The 22,752-nt window shown below is 34.2% G+C and overlaps 3 protein-coding genes across 9 annotated transcripts; 1 reads left to right on the forward strand and 2 right to left on the reverse strand.

The window, feature by feature from the left end:
* On the reverse strand, nt 1,374-18,181 carry LOC109325334 (pumilio homolog 2-like). 5 transcript variants are annotated; one of them, XM_019557630.1, is made up of 10 exons: nt 16,990-18,180; nt 15,454-16,355; nt 14,905-15,414; nt 14,675-14,816; nt 14,494-14,601; nt 14,176-14,388; nt 13,971-14,081; nt 13,457-13,651; nt 12,816-12,990; nt 1,374-1,587 (listed from the first exon to the last, which is right to left on the reverse strand). In XM_019557630.1, the coding sequence occupies exons 1-10, from the start codon at nt 17,596-17,598 to the stop codon at nt 1,535-1,537; spliced, it is 3,018 nt and encodes a 1,005-aa protein (XP_019413175.1). In that variant the 5' UTR covers nt 17,599-18,180; the 3' UTR covers nt 1,374-1,534. The 5 variants fall into 5 exon arrangements, 4 of the variants coding, with proteins under 4 accessions (XP_019413175.1, XP_019413173.1, XP_019413174.1 ...); XR_002105122.1 differs by lacking the exon at nt 1,374-1,587 and adding exons at nt 12,264-12,391; nt 12,432-12,665 and having other exon boundaries at nt 14,905-16,355; nt 16,990-18,179; XM_019557628.1 differs by having other exon boundaries at nt 14,905-16,355.
* On the forward strand, nt 1,594-5,721 carry LOC109325336 (transcription initiation factor IIA large subunit-like). Of its 2 annotated transcripts, none has more exons than XM_019557634.1 (11): nt 1,594-1,744; nt 1,946-2,116; nt 2,233-2,385; nt 2,543-2,594; nt 2,673-2,731; nt 2,960-3,085; nt 3,876-4,016; nt 4,670-4,733; nt 4,835-5,010; nt 5,145-5,228; nt 5,323-5,721. In XM_019557634.1, exons 1-11 carry the CDS (start codon nt 1,637-1,639, stop codon nt 5,344-5,346), a joined length of 1,158 nt encoding a protein of 385 aa, XP_019413179.1. In that variant the 5' UTR covers nt 1,594-1,636; the 3' UTR covers nt 5,347-5,721. The 2 variants fall into 2 exon arrangements, with proteins under 2 accessions (XP_019413179.1, XP_019413180.1); XM_019557635.1 differs by having other exon boundaries at nt 4,838-5,010.
* On the reverse strand, nt 7,596-10,414 carry LOC109325335 (flocculation protein FLO11-like). Of its 2 annotated transcripts, none has more exons than XM_019557633.1 (4): nt 10,156-10,414; nt 9,522-9,794; nt 8,106-9,305; nt 7,596-7,861 (listed from the first exon to the last, which is right to left on the reverse strand). In XM_019557633.1, exons 1-4 carry the CDS (start codon nt 10,241-10,243, stop codon nt 7,818-7,820), a joined length of 1,605 nt encoding a protein of 534 aa, XP_019413178.1. In that variant the 5' UTR covers nt 10,244-10,414; the 3' UTR covers nt 7,596-7,817. The 2 variants fall into 2 exon arrangements, with proteins under 2 accessions (XP_019413178.1, XP_019413177.1); XM_019557632.1 differs by having other exon boundaries at nt 9,522-9,797; nt 10,156-10,413.

The following is a 22,752-nucleotide window of genomic DNA, read 5'->3' on the forward strand; positions in this document are numbered from 1 at the left end:
TACCTATATTTTTTTACCTATTTCTAAAGACCACATGTACCATGTAAAATAAGTATTTGATGTACTATATATTTAAGGGTGGAAACAGGCCAGGCCAGGCGAGGCTTTGCCTTAAACAGGCCCAGCCTATATAGTATGTAGGAGCCTGGGCCTGGCCTGTTAGCCTGTTTAAAAAAAATTTCAAAGCCTAGGCCTAGTCTGTTTAAAAGCTTGGCCTGACCTGTTTTACTATATCATCTTGAAATAGGTCATCATATCTACATTTAGATAGATTAATATTCCTACTTTTAATTAGACTCTTCTAACCCTAACAATTAAATTATATTTTTTATATTAATATTACATATGTATAATAATATTATTTATATTAAAATTGTATAATATGAACATATTACATAATATAATTAAATAGGCCGGCCTGTTAGGCTTAATAGGCCTTTTGGATGGCCTACAGCCTGACCTATTTAACTAAATAGGCTTTTCAAAAAGCCTATGTCTGGCCTGTTTACGAAGAAAGCCTGGCCTGGCCTGTTATAGGCCAGGTAATAAGCCCCTGGTAGGCGGCCTGGCATGTTTCCACCCTTATATATATTAATCCTTGTGCAAATGCTCATCCATATACATGTGTAATTAGCCTTATAAAATACATTACATAATTTGTTTTAGGAATTGACAATTTCCTTATTCAATGACTAACTTTGAAATGGAATGTTCCAGTATCCTTAATTAGGTGAATTAAACAATCAAAACTAAATTCATGTGTACCTATCCAAACTTAATGGGAAAACCCATGTGATTAGGTTCATATTCAGGTTTTACTCAGGTTTAATTTTCAGTTTCGGGTTTGGTACATCAAAGACTCTACCTCGAAGTAATATAATTCAATTTAAAATTAAAAGTCTAGTGCCCATATGAGAAAATGAAACAAAAATGATATCATACTTTCCTTAGTACATTTATTATTTTAGGATTTTTTCGAGTTCGGGTTACTTGAAACCCAAAGAGTTCAGAGATGATATCTTTATTTTCAACCTCATTTAGTTCGAGTTCAGATTTTGAATTTCAAGTTCAAATTTGGGTATGTACCAACCGCACCTCAATCTGTCTGATTGCCATTCATAGATGATTTATTAAGAGAAAGAGAATTCAACATTTTAATTAGTTAATATCTAAAAGTGCATTATTTATGTATAGATAATATAAAAATTTATATATAATGATTATATCATTTAATTTTTGTTGTGGAAGAATATATGATAATTGTATATAAAGAGTAAATAATATAATTACGGTGTATAAAAGTGACATACCAATTATTTCTCATGGAATGAAGATACACGTGAGAAATCCAGCTTGTGGATGGTAGAGTGAAGCATCGAGTCTTTTTTTCCGTAGTGAAGATGAGGATAACCGACACGTGGAACGAATGCTTATAATCGGATGCAAACCTATTTATATTCCATCCTTTATTCTTTGTTTCTGGTCCGTTCCCTTCTCTTCTTCTCTCTCTTCTCACTCTCAAACCTCTCAAACCCTAAACTCCATCCTCCCAATTTCCCTTCAATCTCTTTCTCTCAACTTTCCTTCCTCTTGTTTTGAGAATTCTAACAGAGTCTGGGGCGAAGAATTTTACGTAATGGCATCTTCTACCACCAGCCAGGTCTATATTCAAGTTATCGATGACGTCATCAACAAGGTTCGTGACGAGGTCGTCAATAACCAAGTTCTCAAGGAGCTTCAAGCTGTAATTTCTCTTTCATTCCAATTCATTTTCATTATAATTCTATGTGTTATCTTATATATAGATAGCTTAGAAATTTTCATCTACATCGATATATTGATTGATTTGATTTGCAACTTAGCTGCTTGATTTAGGGCTTGGATCCGAGGATATGGTTTTATTTTTTGTTCTCATATGTTTGTTTTTCGTTGATAATTTATTTAGATGTGGGAATCAAAGATGATCCAAGCTGGTGTGATTAGCGGTCCCATAGAAAGGTCGAGTGCGCCTAAGCCAACGCCCGGAGGTCCAATTACTCCAGTTCATGATCTCAACATGCCGTATGAGGGGACTGAGGAGTATGAAACTCCCACAGCTGAGATACTTTTCCCTCCTGTGAGTTTCTACTTCCTAGCCTATGACTAAAAAGTGTATCATGTTAGGTCTCCCTTTAATGTGTTTTTATCAAATAAATATTGTTGTATTGTTAATATCGGATTTTGGATGTATAGACACCAGTGCAGACTCCTATGCAAACCCCATTACCAGGAACTGCGGATAACTCGATTTATAACATTCCTACTGGGCCTTCTGACTACACATCTTCCGGAAATGGTCCTGGAGGAAATACTGAGATGAAAGGTGGAAGACCTAGTCCGTACATGGTAAACCTCATTTTCTGGCTCCACAATAACAGATTATTGATATTATACTGAATAGCCGTCACACATAGCTGATAAACTCTTTTGCTTAAACCTTGTACATGGAACTATTCTTCTTTTAGATGTCTGTATTGATCTTTTCCATACAATTATTGTACAGCAACCTCCTTCTCCATGGATGAACCCGAGGCCCGCCCTTGATGTTAATGTTGGTGAGTCTCAATTAAATATGGAATATAATAATGATTAACAAGATAGATTTGCAGTAATGACTTTGTTTACTACTTCAGCTTATGTGGAAGGGCGGGATGAGGCGGACAGAGGAACTTCTAATCAACCTCTGACACAGGTGAGGAAGTCGGTGAGGTCTTTTAGTAATTTGCCTGTTGCCAATTCTGAAGGGCTTTCACGGTAGAGTTTCTTTCATGAAGGCAGACAATATTGTTCATTTTTTATGTTGTGACACAGTTTAGTGATGTGTCTCTTCCTTGAGCATTCACTCTGATCTTAAGAAAGGTAACATAGTATTTGCGTTGCCATGACATTTAGATAATACTGATGATTTGGAAACATCCAGGACTTCTTCACATTAAACTCAGCAAAGCGAAAACGTGATGAGTTTGCTTCACAATATAATGCTGGTGGATATATACCTCAGCAAGATGGAGCTGGAGATGTCGCATCTGGAGTTTTTGAAATTGAGGTACGGTCTTCATTTTATCAAATATCAAATGGATATATTTTTTGCTTTAAATAAGCTTGGTACTTGCATATCATTTGTGAGTAGTTTTTTTAATGATGTTAATAATAAAAAACTTGTCATCATCATCACTTATGTTTTTGTTGTAAATGAGCTTGTGGTGTATGAGCATGACTGAAGTGGAACTTTAGTAAGATCCTGATTTCAACCATTTAATCAACTTTGTTGTCTGTTCTGCTGGATATCTTCTTCCTCCTCTTCAAGCATCACCATTTTTAGATCATATATTTGAATCACAGTTTCTCTGGAACGAAATAGGCTTACTTCAAGGTTCTAACACTGTATAATTGTTGTCAAAACCCAAAAAACATTGTGCTGTTGTATGCTAACAGTATTCTGTCATGCAACTGGAAGTGGTGGAATGGGAGACAGGGTATGGAGGATTCAGAATCCCTGGAGTTTGTTCAAACATGGTGGTGCATAATGGCAGTTTACTACTAGTACAAATGTATAATGATTTCTTAAATACATCAAGAAACAAGGTCAATGGGGCCTCACTAGTTTGAAAGAAAAGTCCCGCGCAGTTCTTGTGGTGATCTGTGATTTAACATTAATTTGAGGTCAAACTGTTATTGTGAAATGTCTTTCCTTGTTGAATTTTACTTTCAGAGTTCTACAATACACTATAGTAATGCTCATATTCATGCATTTATTGTTAATCCTTTATTTAGTGTCATGCTTGGTTGATGGAAAGTTTTTTCAGTAACTGAACTGCTGGATATAAACCTTTCAGTTGTATGGAGGGAGCATCTCCATTGATGTGGGTCACTCTACTAAAGGAAAAATCTCAGGGAATTTGGAGAGGCAAGCATCTCGGATTCCTCAACTTGATGGACCAATTCCTTATGAAGATGATGTGCTTTCTACTCCAAATGTGAGCAGTGATTTACCTTTCCCTCTTTCCTGCTCTCATAGACGCTTGTAACTTCATCCCTACATATAGACACATCTTGTACATTATTATTCAATCATTCTTTTTGTTTCTACTTTCCTGTTTTCCCTCAAAAATTTCTGTGGGAAAAACTGTACTCAACCGTAAAATTGGGTCCTTGGTAAATGGACATTTCTGTTTTCACTTTGGAAGTTAATAACCCTATCAGTTTTTTAATTGTTTCAATAGCCACTTTTGTTTATTTTTGGTTTGTCAATTTAAATTCAAAGCTTCAAACTTCTTTGAAAATATTGAATTTGCTAAAATTTTAAACTTCTTATTTTCAATTGTGCTTCCATTTCATAGTTTTCTCACCAAATCTTGGTTTCCCAGGATCATTATTGCATATTAACTTCAATTATGTGGAAATACACCACATTTAAGTGATTTAATGAATTCAAATAAATATTTGAAATTCTTTAAGTGGTTTCCTGTACAAGTCAAGATGGATGTTATTACATTTTATATGATTTGGCACCTAAACTAGTGCATATTGAAGACTGCGATATATTTGATATATCATTACTTGGTCCTACTATTGTTAGATTGGGTGGCATAAAAACCAATCTTATTGTTTTTATTTCCCCTTGCTGCAGATATACAATTATGGGGGAGCGTACAATGAAGACTACAATATTGCTAATACACCAGCTCCTCCTGGTAAACTGAGAACTTGGACATGTTAATTATGTATGCTTCTCATTATGCATATATATATTGCAAATGTTTCTGATGCATTTCCCACATCCCTCCTATTTTATTAGAAGCGCCTGTAAGTACACCTGCTCTTGTTGCTCAACTTGAGGCTGAAGAAGAAGAAGAAGATGATGATGATGATGAGCCCCCGCTGAATGAAGATGATGATGATGATTTGGATGATTTGGAGCAAGGAGATGATCAAAATACTCATCATCTTGTTTTGGCTCAGTTTGACAAGGTGACAACCTCTTTCCTCCACTTTTTGTGAATGAGATATTGAGTGCTGTAGTAATATGATATGGTTATATAGCTAATGGGTCACAGTTCCAGAATCATTTCTTGATACTAATAGGTATCTTGCTACAAATTTAGGTGTCACGTACCAAGAGCAGGTGGAAGTGCACATTAAAGGATGGCATCATGCACATCAATAATAAGGACATTCTCTTCAATAAGGTTTGATTGTCCTGAAGGAAAACAACAGTAATATGTTCTTATTCTTTCTGTTCAGCTCATAAAATTGTGATGATGAAACTATGCTCTTATGCAGGCAACAGGAGAATTTGACTTCTGATTTTGTTGGGATCTGGCCTGCTGTTTAGTGGCATTGCTGTGATACAACATAACTCAGAGGACTCATTGAAAGCTTGAGGAAGAAAAAAGTCCTTGATACTTTGGATACTGTTATGGTGATATTGGCCTATTGTACATAAATGATGAGCAAATTTTGGCCTTTACAATGATGAATAGTGAGGGATTTCCTAAAGTTTGCCATTTGTCAAGTAGGCTATGTAGTTAACTATATTAGCTGTGTATTTGGACATTTTGGTTAATTTAAGAGTTCATTGTATGATAATTATAGATTTGTTTAAACATTTACATTGCTGTGTCTCTCTTGGTCATGCTTTTGACCATCGTTTTTACCATGATAATGAAACATTTTGGTTAATATTGATCTCTGAAACTCTGGCTTGAAAAAAATGCTCAACTGCTCTGGACCATGGTGTTGGGATAAGCAGGTTCGATTTTATGAAAATACGTTCCATTTGTTTTTAGGGGAATTACTTGTTTTAATCTTCCATGTTTTTTGACTTATGAGTTTGGATTAGAAATGAAAAAATTCAAAGCAGTCTCAATTTTTTTAATGGGTTAAACTAGTCATTTTTGGCAGGTTTTATAACACCTAATATGAACTTATTTAGCCTTAAAATGACTAGTTTGACCTAAGTGTGAAATTTTTTAGAACCATTTTATGTTTTTTCAATTTTTGAGGGACTAAACTGATAAGGTAAAAACACAAGAGATTAAAATGAGTATTTCTATCTTTTGTCAAAACACCTTATTTTCAAAGCTTCTTTAGTGTATGGTTTGAATATGAATCGTGTGTTTTGAGGTAAATTCTTCTAGTCATCCTGCACATAGGATTCATGTCATATAAGGAAATACTTTTTAGTACCCTCGAGGAAATCTTTTTGAGCTAATCTCAACGGCCCTTCAGAATTCTAGCTCCTTAACTGGTAGTAGCACAGAAAAACCTATTCTTATCGTTCTTTTCATCAAGGAAAATTTCTAGTTAATATACATTTTAACTGAATTCACAACCCACAGTACAAAAGGTTTTTTTATAGCTCATTACACTTTATTGGATTAAGGTTTCACTGTTGTTGACTTCTTGTAACAGTATAAAAGGTTTTGTATTATCTGCTAGTTATGTTACATGCTTAAAAATGTTAAAATTTTCGTTTATCACAACGATGTGCCTATTTTTTTTGTTAGTATTGTTTGAGTAAATAATTTTTTCAACCCTTAAAATATAGTACCATATCTTTTATTTCATAACGTGTGTCACTTTATATGTTATGAGTTGTTATTATCATAAAAATATTTAATAATTATAATTTTAATTTAAATATATTTGTATTGACTAATCACACCTTATGAACATATAAATTGACATATATATGCAATAGAAGATGTGCTCCCTTAAAATATAAATACCTCTCAATTCAATACTTATTTTAGTCCTTGAAAGTATGAACATGAACACTTGTGATTAGTCTCTGAAATTGTAGCACACAAGTGAAATAGGCATGTAGAGTATATAAGTTTTAAGGACTGATACAGTTGATGCTTTGGATCAAAGTAATGAAATGAAGACGTTAGTAATGTTTGAATCAAAGGGATTTGTAATTAAAACTTGACGATGTTATAGTGTGGAGACATAGTAAGGCTAGGAAGAAAATTGATGGTGATGGCAATGTTTCCAGTTAGATGATGAGTCTGTAACCAGGATACTTAAATCACATAAGGGTTCTGACTTCTGACTCATTGTTTTAGTAGTCATGAGCCTTACTAATGGTAAATATCAGCACCCATTTGTCACTAAATTTATTCTCAAAATTGTACATGTTATTAAGCAAAGTAGTTTTTGGTTTTGTCAATTGAAACCAAATTGTTTAACTGTTTTGATAAGCTCAAAACCTGCCTAAGAACTGCAAAAGTAGATGGTTATTTAGAAGGGAATAAGTAGATGGTTAAATGAGTGAGTTTCGGCGCAACTATAATACTATTTGACTCGTGAGATTGCGTATATTTACCTTCATGAACTGATAAACCCAGTAGGCCCCTTGTTTTGAAGTAAAACGCTCACTCTTGTTGATGTAAGGTTATGTAGCATATTAAGTTAAAAACAGATTTTTAACATGCAATGCTAACCCTCCAATTTTATGGCACCTTCACCTTGCTAAATTGAAATTGTGAGTGACATATTTATGCTCATAAGTCATAACTAAAGAATATTTCACGGCTGAAACAAAATAAAACTGAAGAATATTTAATGGTGATTCAAAACAATATTTCTTGTACAAATATACAACAAATCCTTGTGTGTGTCACACAGGGAATGAACATAGCTTATTACATACAAATGGATAAATTTACAATCATGATGGAAATCAGCTTTCCAGATTAGTTATTCGGTATATACATTAAAAGGTAGAACATAAATTGAATACATATACATAAATGCCCATCTTAGAGGGACTTTCAATTTGCCTGAAGAATTCTACCATGGTTTTCTTCCTGAGCCACTGCATATAATACATTTAGAAAGATCAATCACATGAAATTGAGGTTTACTTAGAGACAAAATCGTTGAGAAACGAGTGCAGAAAATCAGAAACCACTATTTTTTTTATACATATTAGTTTTAGAGTCTTTATTAATTTAGTTACTAAAACTTGATTTTATTATATACTATAATACCAAATGATACTATCAGATAGATATCATGTTACTGTTCTAGGAAGAAAGAATAATGAATAGGTACTTTACCTTCTTTAGCGTTGGTAGATACTGGGAGTTGAGATGAAGCACGAGTAGTGTTTCTGGTTTGTGATGGATTTTGAGATGAAGAACGAGTGGTGCGCAGGTATGTAGATATTGGATATTGAGATGCAGCATGAGCAGAGTTGTTGGTAGATACTGATCCCTGAGATGAAGCACGAGCGGTGCTAATGTTGGTAGATTCTGGGGCCTTGGATGAAGCACGAGCAGTGTTGTTGGTAGACATTGGAGTTTGAGATGAAGCATGAGTAGTGTTGTTGGAAGATAATGGAATTTGCAATGGAGCATGAGTAGTATTGTTGGTAGACCCTGGTATATGAGATGAAGCGCGAGTAGTGTTGTTGGTTTGCACTGGTGTTTGAGATGAATTACGAGTAGTGATTGTTGTGTCTGCATGTTTTTTTGGCTCATCAGTTCGGAGCAACGAAGTTACTGCTTCTCTTACCTTCTCCATCACTCCAACATCACCAGGGGTTCTCCTAGGACTCACTGCTTCAGATATAACCTGAGACAGTGCTTTCTCATCTTCTCCTGGCTCAAACTTGTTCATCAAGTAATCTTTCACCGAAACAGCCTTATCCCATAATTGCGAGGTTGGGTTGGTATTCTTACTACCGGCTGGAGCAGACGAGGGTAAGGCTACTGGAGTCATTGGACCTGCTGGAGTTCGTAGTCCGCTTGAAGAAACAGTTGAGTGCATCCTGACAAGAGGTTTTGGAGCAGCAATATTAGACAAAGAAGTCTTATTAGGATTTGCAGCGGTTGTTGATGATGATGATGATGGATTGTGATGCTCAGAAGTTTTGGAAACAGAAAGGCCTTGAATTTTGGAGGCTATAGAATGTGCTGCTTCTGATGATCCTTCAACATTAGATGGTATCAGTTTCTCAGCTAAGTTTTTGTTTGCACCAGGAAGGGAAGTAGCAGCGGCAGCTGCGGTTTTGGTTGCAGCTGCGGAAGGTTGAGCTGTTTTCTTGGACATGTTACGGCCTATCAACTTATCTCGATCTTGTTCCAGTTCATCTTTTGCATAGCTTGATAAAACATGTTTTTCAGATATTAGTGGACCTCCTCTTGGATGCTGCAGCCTTGCATTTTCTCTGTATCCTTCAGGGATTACTGGACTTCCTCTTGAATGTTGGTTTGCATTTTCTATGTATCCTTCATGTATCTTATCAGACTCATACACTGAAATATTGAATGCTAATTTCAATTGGCTTATTTCATATTTCAAATAACTTTAGTCAAATTTTACTAAAAAATTGTTTTCCTAACTATTGCTCTGAGATGAACTAAAAAACAAGCATGCATGCATTAGACAACAATCCTATTGATAAAAAACATGAAAAGATTAAATATTTGTTAAACTGATAATAATGTATGGCATAAGGTGATGCTTATTACTTGGAGCTCCATAGTATTCAGCATTTTCTTCTACTCCATCATCTTCAAAGCCTCCCCATGAGGGACTACTGGTGTTCCCATAATCATGTTTTTTCTTGCTGAGGCTGTGGCGTAATTTCTTCGCCTTTTCCTTCACTTTGGTAAGAACTGATTTCTTATGATTCTGGCCTTCTTCCACGTCGTGGTTCTTCGACCTCGTGAAGTGATAGGAGTTTGCGGAAGAGGATGAAGCCAAGTAGGCCGGAGAATGGGTTGGTGACAGCTTAGACCCTTCTCCTGGTGTACATCAAAACAGGAACTTATAGTAAGAATGGATTAAACATTCAAATCATAATCACACAAAGTTAGCATTTTGTTATCAAAAAGAAAATTTATTAAAGGGAACAAGGGATATTTCAACCTAGCCTTGCATCTAATATATCATACATTTTAACATTTATTTTATCATAAACTGTATTCTATAGAAATATTATACCAATCCAACAAACTCCAACTTTGTTCTAATTCAAGTACAAAAATGCACCTTAGTCATTTCTATCAGCTATGATCCTATGACAATGAATTTGTCACTCCCCGATTTTCAGTTACACGACCATATAACACTGATAATTAGTTAATGTTGGCGAAGTATTACCTCGGAGGAGTTGTTCCATGGTACGGATGGTTTGAGGAGGAGCTTTTGAAGCACTAAGGGATCTTTGAGGACGTTGCATTTGAGCCATTTCTCTTAATGGTGACAATAATATGTCTCAACTATGAATAACTCTGCCTTTATATTTGTTGTTTGCATGGAGAATCAGAGGTAGATATTTAACACACAATGAACCATGCTCATGAAATTTGTTCCGGGGTTGTTGCACTGCGCAGTAATCAAGAGCCCCAACCTCATGAGTACCACTAAAGCCTTGTAAACAAAATACCCTGAATTAGAAAGTTGACCAGGCCAAGATGAGAAATTTTGTTGAAACATTTCAACCATAAAATGAATCATGATAAAAATATATTCTTTCTCATTTCTTTAACCTGTGTGACATATATAAATAGGTATTATTGCTAAAATAATTAGATTATTTATGTGGGTTGAGATATATTGTAACATCATATAAACAGATGCATTGTATTTTTAGATTTAATTTTAATCTACTTTCCAATATAAATGTAATTTTTTGGCATCATGAACTACTTATAGAAATTTAGATGGTGAAGTAAGAGCAGAATATGTCATGAATCATAACTCAGGAACTGATGCAATATTTTTCCATTTTGGAAAGAGATTTTGAGGTGTAAATTAGTTGGCGTATATTGCTTATGTTTCTTTTTCTTTTTCTTTTTTTGGGTATGAAGTCTATGTTTGGTTTTTAAGAAATATATGATATGGTAAAGGGTTTCATAGATGCTTGAGTCTAAGCAGTACAAATTATTTCATGTGAACTGATTTGGTTATGCAAATCATGGGTACTGCAGCTCTAGCTGCATGCTGGGGAAATTGAACTTGGTTCAAGGTTATGCAGGAAAAGTACAGTATTGAGCCACCACAGAAGCATTATGCATTATGCATTATGCATGCATGGTAGATATTTTTGGCTGAACACCAAAAATTGATGAAGCACATTGCATTATCAAGAAAACAATGAAGAAGGGAAGACACAGAAAATTTCAATGGTTGAGTTGGATAGATCATGTACAATAGTATAGGGAGGTAAATTATTCTTTCTAATTGGAGTTTCTTTTGAAATTGTTAACCATGCCACTTGGTAACTCAGGCACTAAGGAGCGAATAAGGATCTTCACATTTTCAATGAGAAAAATAAAGTTTTATGGTAACGAAAATGATAAAAATATTATTACATTTTACGTGTTATTGTGTGGCACTTGTCTCTTTGTTAGTGGAGAGGATCATTACTCCTAAAGAGTACTGGGTAACCCTTGCAATAAAGAGTACTGGGTAACCCTTGGATTGCATATTAAACACTTGCAACAAACTAAATCGAAAATATCGAGTCTTTCTTATACAATACATGAGATGATGAATTTCATATGACAAAATAGAAGTCACGGTAATATAATTTTATTTACGATGAAATATTTCAAATAAGTCACAACAAACATAACATAATACTTCATCATGCAGTATAAAATCACACCACAATTTTGCAAAAAATGAATTGTACATTAAGTATTTTGGATATTGGGCAAGCCACTTTGTAATTATCCAATTCAACCACTGGGGAAAAAATTGTTGATAGAAAAGGCAGCATATACACTAGCACAAAGAAACCTGTTTCACATTGTTATTTTAGTTGTTCTAACTGTCATAAAGCTCATGACTGTGTTTCTGATGTATACAAGAGCATGTGTGATAAGAGCCAAAATAAGTCAATTACCGACACCAGAGAATCATTTAAAGCAGAAATATCTTAACAACTTGATTTAGAAAATATAACATTAATATCACATTTGTATACAAGTAATACTTATACACGGCCAGTGGGGTTTATATCATACTTCACAGAAACTTTATGTGATTTTGCTATTTTACTTTTCCTGTGTCACATGCATGTTAAAAGAAGGATCAGCATGGTATCAGATTTGGATTCTCTAAATATAACATTGTGGTGATTTTACTCCATTTATGAAAGCATTTCCCCCTTATAACATGTTATGGCCTCATACATTGAACAACCTTTTTTATCTTCATTTTATGTTTTATCCATTAACTAAATACAAATACAATTTCCAAAGTCATGAAATCACCACAAACTTGAAATCACAGGATCCAAATTCCACTATCACAAGAAAAATAAAGCTGAAGAAAAATTGAACTCTTGAAAGAGAAAAGCTCAATAATCATACAAGATAGGAGGAAAAACCTGCCATTTCACCTAAATAGACAAGGACAGTTCTCTCCACATGGCAACATTTTTTGTACAGTCACATCCAACATATAAACTAGCTCACCATTTTCATAATCTTTACACCCACACAACTTTATTTCCTTTCAGCAACCATTGATATATAGGTGAACATAACCTCTTGATGAAGAGAAAGGAATAAACTCAAACTAGGAGCATCATTTAGCTGTACAAACATTATTCTTCTATGCCACTTAAGCAGTTTGAGGAGAATGTGCAGCAACACTCCTTTCTGAAACAAATTATATGATTAGTTGTAACACTACATGTAATATCTTCACATATGATAATTCAAATAATTTGTAGTTAAATGCACATAACAATTTTCATGTGTATACCACATTGGTGCAGAAATATAAGAACAAGTGAAAGGTGAGAGTACCTCCAGCAGCAACAAGTTTCTCTACACGTGTGAAAATATGTTTACCATAAGTGTACTTTTTCAATGCATTCAGATGAACCTTGATTCGTGAGAGTATCAGATCGCGTTGCTGGTCCTCACATGTTTCCAGCATCTTTTGTACGACATAATTCGCGAATTGATCTTTCATCATGGCCTGTTATATAATGAGAAGAATCTGAATTAACATTTCGCAGAACATATTAATGAACAAACTCATTGAACTCTGGGCATTAGTTAAGTAGAGCATTCACAAATCTAGAGAAAGAATTATTAAGAAGATTATTAATATAACTTTTCCTCTCCTTGACCTGAAAGAGTTAGGTGAGGAAAATTCTACACTGAAGATGTGAAAGCACATAATAGTTCTGTTCAAACATATAATGAAATATTTGACTAAAAAGTGAAGCAGATTCTATAAGTCCAGTTTCATGCAATAGGATTGGAAATACTGAAATCATTTCGGATCATAATACTATGGTCCTTGAACCTAAAACAAGGTGTTCAGTGCTACCACCTTCCAAGACTGTGGATTTAAAAAATGTATATTATCATTGTTATCTACTTTGCCTCAAATAAAGAATGGGGTGGGTTAAATCTTAGAAAGAGAAGGTTCAAAAAACCTGAAGAGGTTCATTTTGATCTGTGGACCCAAGCATCTCATTCACTAGTAGTAGTCGTTCAGAAGGACCTCCAAAGCTCAAACATTTCTCTACAACATTAGAGGCAAACTTTTGTTGACTCATTTGAACTATCTTTCCTGCTAATTCCTTTATTATAGCCGAACGCTCATGAGGTTTCCCGTGTTCGAGTACATGCTGATAGTAAAGGGAGAAGAAAACAAGACATCAGCTCACAAATATAGATAACACACTATTTACATAGATATCATAGTAAATAATAGAAACCAGAGTCATGTTTAAGAGGTACATAACTTTGGGCAGAAGAGGAGTTAGAAGCCCATATCATATGAATGAACCAACCTTAAATGACATGTTATATGCATAAAGCAAATAGTATAGGATGTTATAACTTAAAGCATAAATCTTGATTGCTAGCTTGCAGCAAAGAATTCCCATGCAGAAAATCATGGTCAAGTAAACCAAACATGACATGAGAACTGCAAAAGTTATAAACCTGAACAACGTAATTGCCATACTGATCCTGAGCTAACATGCTAACAGCTCCTAAAACCTCATTCATAACTTTCTGCTGTGTTGTAGGATCTTTGCAGTGTTCCAGTACTCTCTGCCATTGTAGAAGGTATTGTGTAATTATACGACATATGATCTCGAATACACAATAAGAGTAAGTAGTAAGATAAGAAATGAGTAAACCTTACCTGTATCACCCGACAACCATATGGATGGGTTGAAAGTGTCACAACTTGATCAAAAAAAGTCGAGACAATAAACTGGATTGCTTCTTCAGGGACGCATTCAATACACTTCTGAATGACATGGTTACCATTCTGATCACGTACACAGTGGATGATATTACCTTCAAGCTCTTGAACCATCTCTATCTTCTGATCCAAATCAACAACTTCGATGGCCTAATGAAGGATAAGTAATTGAGAGCACAAGGGAAAAAATGGAAAATCATGAATGGAAAGCCATACTTGTAAACATCAACTACTGGCACCCTAATTTTTTAATACCTTCTGGATCACCCGGCAACCATACATTTGAAGGCTAAGACCCAGAACATGGCCTACAAGCTCTTTGGCTAATTCTCTTCTCTGGGATGGAAGTCCATGCTCAAAAAACTGCAAGATATCAACTATTGCTCAGCTCAAACAAGATCCATGAAAGAGAATAATAATTTGGAGTAGTCATTACCTTTTGAACCACGTAATTACCAAACACGTCAGTCATCAAAGAAAGAGCATATGGCATGATTTCCTGATAAACCATGTTTTTTTCATCTGTGGTTGCTGTTTCAAGCTTTTGTTGAATAAATCGGCTTCCATATTGATCTGCACTGCCAATGATAACAAATTAATTAATTTTAAATCTTCAGGATGGCAGCACAGAACAAACATCAAAGGACCTAGAGGTAAAAAGTATACCTGAATTCAACAACATGACCAGCAATTTCAGAGAGATCAGGACACTTGGTTTTGTTGTTTTTGAACTCTCCCAAAAGAGAAGAAGCAAAGCTTTCATCCATGGTCCCAGCATCTGCATGCCAATGTCCCATTACCCCAGCTAAATTCCTCTTTCCAGATCCACCTGGAGAAGTAGATACCGCAGAGTTTGCCATTGGACTTCCTGGGTAAGACAACCCAACACCATATGCCGGATTCCCATAATACCCATAATGATTGGAGCCGCCTGATTTACCACCCAGTGGAACATTGTATTGAGACTTCCGAGGTGAGGGGAGAGACCCAAGATGAGCTTTCTGAAGCTCAAGCATATATGCATTACCTAAGTAGTTCCTGTCCACAGAGGACAGATCATTAAGAGCACCAAGTTGTCCGGTGTACTGACATGTCCTCAAGTAGTGAAGATACATGGGATCAACAAAAGGAGACTGAAGACCACTGGCCGCAATTTGATTTCCCATTTTACCAAGACTTTGCGCATCAGATCCCAAAGGTAAACCACCTCCAAGAATTCTCGGGTCCATTCCAGGGTTGGCCATAGCTGATGCTGCAACAACATTTTCATATAGGGGTGGCATATTACCGGTGCCAAGTTGGTTAGTCATCCAGGATGCCAATGCTGGATTTCCAGCATACCCACTCAAGCCATAGTTAGTAAATGGTGAATTTGTTCCATCTGAAGGCAGGTACTGAGCAGGAAAACTGCTTCCACCATTAAAATTGGAGGAAGGTGATCCTTTGAAATAGGAATTATGGGAAGGAGCATCAGATTTTTGTTGCTCAACACGCCTATCCAAAAATGGGTTATTGAGGTCTGGCCGACTCCCACCGGTCTTGTTTGAATTTTGCACGTTACCAGATTCAGACTTCTTTAAATATGCATGTTGCTTGCCACGATCCTGACTCCCTTGCATACCGAAAAGATATCTCGTATGATTACCAACATCTGATTGGACCTGTGATGGCAAATGGTTTTGACCATCTAATGTATCTTCTCTTGACAGATTCATACCCGACAATGCAGCCACAAGATCGGATGGCTCATTGATGCCAGATGAAACACCATTAAATAAATCTGGACTGGCAACACCTCTCTTGTCCGCAACAACAGTTCTCCCACCACCAATTGGTGTGAGGCAGGGACTGGGAGCCCTAGCAACAATTTGTGGATCAGGAGTCGTGCTTCTTGACAAAGAAGATCCTCCTAGTGCAGCAGCATAGGAATATGAAGCTGACAGGCTAATGTTTTCAGCTACAGATGATTTAATAGCATCTGTGGTTGGGGAACCATGGCCTATGTGGCCTAACTCTGCTTCAACAAAACTAATGACATCAGCATTTTCATCAAATGCGTTACGACTGGCAGGACGAGAAGGAAAGCCTGTGACGGAGGTGTTACACCCCATGTCATCCTACACAATTAATAATTTAATGATTACAGATGACGGGTAGATGAAAAAGAAAACATAAATGAAGAAATATTAGAAAAAGATCAAAGCAATGAAATATTAAGTTCACAATAGCTATGTCTCCACAGTGGACAGCAGCAGTAGCAGACAAACTAAACATTGCTACAGGATGTAACTTTGAAGCTTCTTTCTTATAAAAATAACAATTTTGCAATACAATGCAAAAAGAACCAAAGAACAACAGATACTGAGATATAAATTATGAAAAACGGTAAAAGTAAAACCAAATTATGCTCCACTACAAATACTGAGGTTTAAAAATGTGCAGAAACATAAAGTTATTTGTAACTGCAGGATGTAGAGTGTAAATTCGACAAGTAGCCAAGTCAATCCGTATAAGATTGCAGATTTATGTGTGGTTTGAAAGATTTTGATGAGCCAAAAAATCTAACAATGAATGAAACAAATTAACAAGAGCAAACAGCATTCACAAATACTTAACATATGCATCAATTAACCACACATAACACATCATGTTATATTGTTTCCTAGGTGAAACTGGTAACACAAAATGGCAAACTGTTGATACAATCTTAGGGTGAAAAACTATTGCAACAGAGTGAAATAAGCAATCTACCTGAAAATTTTCAGCAATGCTCTTTTGTTTGGTTCTAAGCCCTAGGCCAGGCAAACCAATCAGTCCATCACCACTCCACTCAGCTGAGCCTCCTGCTTTTTCATTATCCGCTTCACTCTGACTCTCTTGTTTCCTCATGTTAAAACCGGGCGGAGTCGAATACGTCGATCTACCACCAATGTTATCATCAGTTCTGTTCACTTTCCTCCTATCTCCAATTCCACCCAGAACCGAAGCTCCTCCACCTTTAAGCCTTTGAGCAAACCTCCAATCCTCTTTAGATAACAAAGGAGGTGGAAGCCTAGGATTCAAATTCACATTGGAGTAATAGTATGAATGATAAGCTGGATCAGACCTAAGTTCTTCCTCAGATAAGGAAGCAGTAACAGCATCAGCACCACTATTAAACAATCCTCCAACTGCATTCAAAGAACCTTCCACAGTTGGAGGTGCTGATCCACTCCTAAATATATTGAGTTCTCTTTCAAGATCATCACTTTCTTGTCCACGTTGATCGCGAAGCAACGTACCTATCTCCTTCTCTAATTCACCACCAAAATAACCATCGTTGTTCCCAATCATGGGTCTTCTTTCCAATTCAGACAACATTCTTCAAAATCAAAATATTGATAATCACACTCTAATGATATACTTCATAAATAGCTAAACTGAAACTGGTCACTACCCACCACTAGAAATCAAACCCTGAACACAAAAACAACCCAAAAATTCAAACTTTACTCATCAAAAAGCGTAAACAGCCACAACCCATATTTGCAACTTCAGAAAATTCTGACTCGAAAAAATCGTGCTTTCTATGGAAAAAACTGTTCCAAAGTCATTGCTAAAGCTGAAACAAAAGCTACCAGATGAATCAAACAGAAAACGAGATTGCAAAACATAATTAAGTTTTCTGGAGTTGAGTTTTCATGATCATTGACAAAACAATCCAAAAGTGTTTGAAATTAAAGTGATCAAGTGTAACCAAGAGAATAGAAAGATAACTAGTGAACTAAGATCAAAGAGGAAAAGAAGGAACAACCAACGATGTAAAAATCTGGCGGCTATTGATTCTTACAAGAACCCTTAGGGTTTTGTTCTATTTAGAGAATGATTAAATACACAATGAGTCATAACTCATAATGTTATAGTAGCAAAACCAACCCATATTTATTTTGGATATTTTATCCTGGTATTAAATTTCACAAAGTTCCATATATATTATTTTCTGTACCTCAGAAATATCCAGAATATTTCATGTATTTCCTAAACATTAGGAGTAATTGACCAAGTGAAAACCGACTAATGCCATTGTCAAAGAGCTTCACGTGTTTATTTTTTTTCTCTGTTCCAAATTTTACTCATATTCTGTGACCAACTGACACGTATGTTTATTAGATTCGGTAGTTGAGTAAAAACAGGGTAGAGTACAGTAAATTTCGCAGCTGTTACCACTTTCCTCTTAGTTCAGTTGGTTTTTGTTACTTTCTAGACTTTAGGTAGTTTCTCAAAAGATATAATCTCTCATTTTGTTTCATTCATTCTTTCCACTTTTGTTTTTGGTATAAACCAGATATGTTTTATTTATTTTACTTTTTATTGATTGTTAGTGTAAAGTTTTTATATTGTATAAAAATATTTACATTATCAATATATACATATTAAATGCGAGATTCTATATTGTATATTTTTTTTACATAAAAATAGGCGTCAATTTCTTTGGATTTTTTTGGCATTTTGGGCTTTGATTTCAGGATTTGCAATGGGTGAATTCCAATTTTAAAAATGTGTTAATAAAATTGAATGCAAAGTAGGCTGTTTATTTGACTACGATCAAGGATATGGCTTGATAGCTTATAATTGAGTCCTTTAGTATGAGTGCAAGTAGTTAATAGTCATAAATGTGTTTAGTTGAAGGGGAGAAATTGTTATCATATTTTAGTATGAGTACAAATAGGAAAGATATTGACGATGCATGTTTGAATTATTTAAAAAAAATGTGTTTAAAAAGTTTCCAAATGCTCATTTATGTCTAGCATAGGCTTTAAGAGGATGAAGATTAGCTTGATCGACATTGAATTAAACCGAGAATCGATCTTGAATCGCTTTAGGTGAATATTTGAAAAAGAGACTTTAATGCTTATTAATATTTATATAGAGCATTTAGTACATAAGGTATTAAGGTAGAAAGATCAAATAGTAGATTATTAATATTACATAAGAGATATCTCCTCCATAATGATATTTTCTAATTATATCTAAAGAAATGAGTTTACCTTATACTAAATGAATGTCTAGCAATATTATGAATGACGTCATCTTCAAATTTTGCACCTTGTTGGACCTCAATTTAAAACACGCTAATATTAATAGAGTGTAAAATGTATACATCGACAATGTAAAGATTTATACACATGCACTTCACCATCCACCGTTCATTTGGATTACTTTTTCTGAAAAGTCAACAATAATAAAAAACAAATGGTAATAATATAATGACAGTATATAAAACTCATACACCGTTAGTGCATACATCTTTTTCTCATATTAATATGGACTACTCATTATTGCTGACTTAAAATATACTAACATGGCCAGCTGGAATTCTTTGACATCTGTAGTTGGGTTTTTTAATTCATTGTCGACTTTGTTCCGTGTTAAGGCCAATTTGGTATGTGCCACAGGCCCATGAGAAGGGTTTTGATCCTTAAATAAATTATGTCTATTTTATTGTATGTCAAATTCTGTTTCTTCTTCCGACAATAAAAAAATTTGAAGTCTATCACTTCATCCTTTAATATAATACTCAAACTAAACTCTACTTGTATTTTTATGTATAATACTATAGTTAAGAGGACACGCACTTAACGGTCTTTTGATTAAAAACCCTCTTTTTAATATTTATTAACGTAGATTATTTTTAGTTTCATTATTTTTATTCTCTTGGTTTTTCATGTTCGATCATTGTTTTTCAAGTTAATATCGTGTTTGTGATATTTCACATTGTGGTATTTCATTTTAAGTGAGAAAGAGAATAAAAAAGGAAATGTGGTTCGATTTTTTTTCAAAAGACTTTATTTTCAAGATAGGAAGTAATAAGTGCACCACTAATTTTATCATTTCCAATTTAATCTACGGAATTGATAATGCAATATGTCATTTCCAATTAAATATTGTCACCTTTTATTATCCTTTAAAATAAATTTTGGACATTAAAAATCTATCATTCTATGACACGCACACAATCTACTATTGCAACATTTTAAAAGACACTCATTTATTACTTCTTTAAATATCAATAAGCAATGGTAAGTTGTTTTATACACTGCGTATTAGCTACTATTTCTAATGCTAATACTTCATGTGAGTAGATTTTTAATCTGTATTTGACTTTGACATGTTTATTTTGCACATTTTTTATATATTTATGGTAAGGAACTTTCCTCCTTCACAATAACTCATTAAATTACTTAAGCTCCAAAGCGTGGATATCAGTCCTAGATTTTGTGTCACATTATATCTTAGTCAATGAAAAATTATCATATATTTGGAAAAAAAAACATGAAATAACATTTTTATATTATTTGGTGAGATATCATTAGATTGTGACATGAAAATATGAAGTTTTGGGATAAAGAATCCTGGTGGAAATGATGCATGTTTATATTATTGTACACAAATAATTAATGACAGCTTTATGTTTCTTTCTATCTCTTGTTTTTCGTTCAGTTTGATGCCAAGTATTGCCAAACGGGTCCATGGCTCCAGTCAAGGTTTTATTGAGGACCATAGCGGTTCGAAAATGGAGCCTGTGATGTTATGCAATTTGAAAAACTTTCTACTCAAGAGACCTTAAACAAGGATCTACTAAGGGTAAGGGAAAGAGTATCCTCCTTCCTAAAAACTTCTCGTTCTCATGTCTCAAACTAATAATATTTCACCAAATCACATAAAAATGTTATTTTATATTTTTTTTAATTTTATTTTTAAGTATGTGTCAAATTTTCATTGGATTTGGACACAATAGGACACAAAAAAATGAGACAGCTGATCCTAAGGACTATCATTTTGAATCTAATATCACTTGTTATGATTTGGAAGCCCGAGGAAATATATAACAAATGGGTCAAGGTTAAACATTAATAAGCAGGCTCAACATCATTTCTTAAACTAAGACATTAAATCATTAAGTTTGTGTTCATCAACATAGTAATTAATATGTGTCAAAACTATAAAAATGATATATGGGAGGCAATAGTTTAACATGTATTAAACAAAATCAAAATTTTCAACAAAAACTTATTGAAACCAATATAATATAGATCCTTCTATATTAATAAATCCTTCACATATATTGGTTTTCATGCAAAAGTTAAATTGTCCTAAAAACGTTGTAGAGTATATAATAAATCCTTCAGACATAATGCCACTTCAAGCATCATAGATGGGATTAATTTTAGTCACACTTCTTCCTAACAGTCCATTCCATTATTTCTTTTCACCATAGAAGGATATCTTGGCGACATGGCCCAATTTTTTGAGAGCTCTCCATTTAATATAGGAATAATCTATCAGATATTTTTAATTAAGTTTGAAACATTAAAAGGTGAGAGAGAACACTAAGATACTTTGAAGAGAATGAAGAGCTAGTTCAATTATGACTTCTTCCTTTCAAGTTTCTAACACTAATGCATGATACCTAAATAGGCATTGCTACAATACAAGCCAAGTAATTAATGGAATGGGATCCTCTTTAATTTCCCTTAAATTCCATGTCTCCCTGTATCGGACTAATCAATGTTTGTCAACAAATAAAAATTAATATTTTATTTTAATTTATAAAAATAATATATTAAATTCACATGTTTAGATATAAATAGACGACATAGAGTTAGAGACATCGACTTGACATTGATCTCCATAGAACAAATTTATTTGACAAGCCGAATTTATATAATAGTTCATAGATTGTTGTCATTGTAGCTTTAATTATTATATATTATGGTCCTGCAATTAATCTTAGTGATTAAGCCTATATGGTAGAAACATTGATCTACACTAATTAACAAGACAACGTAAGATCATGACTATGTGCTATCTTTTTGCTTTCATGGGTAGAAGAAAATGGTGGTTCAAATATCATTCTCATTCTTTTAGTCTCTGACTCACGACTGTTTAGTTGAGAAGGGTGCCATCACCAACCAGCCACACACAATTAAGTCTTTAATGAAAACGATCGACATGACTAATGTGACTTAAGCTGAACTAATTGTTTTTATGTAGCACTTTCATATAATTAGTTTATGACAATGTAAAAATTGAAATGAACAATGATATATATTTCGGAGAACATTCCACAATTGTGTGATGTTGCATGTGTTTTGCATTTGATTGGTAAAACATAAAAAATTAAAATTATTTAGATTTAAAAATTTAATAATTATTTTCCTAGTAAAGTGTAATATGACATGGTGTGACAGAGACACCATATATTATATCAGAAAGGAATTATTCTGCCATAGATTTTTATAGTTTTTTAATGATATGAGTCTTCACAATTTCAAAAAGTTTGTTATAAGCCACTCGGCTAAAGTTTTATCCACATGCATGCCTATCTTGAAGAATTTCATCTCAACAATGTCACTTCCATAAATGTACTCACATGTTAGAAAATTAGGAATTTATTTTATCTTTTTAAATTACATATATTTTTTAAATGAATTTGTCAAAAAAATTAAAAATTCATTTAAAATTATAAATCAT

Source organism: Lupinus angustifolius, chromosome LG13, assembly GCF_001865875.1.
Source record: "Lupinus angustifolius cultivar Tanjil chromosome LG13, LupAngTanjil_v1.0, whole genome shotgun sequence".
In the NCBI taxonomy this organism is placed as follows: Eukaryota; Viridiplantae; Streptophyta; class Magnoliopsida; order Fabales; family Fabaceae; genus Lupinus; species Lupinus angustifolius.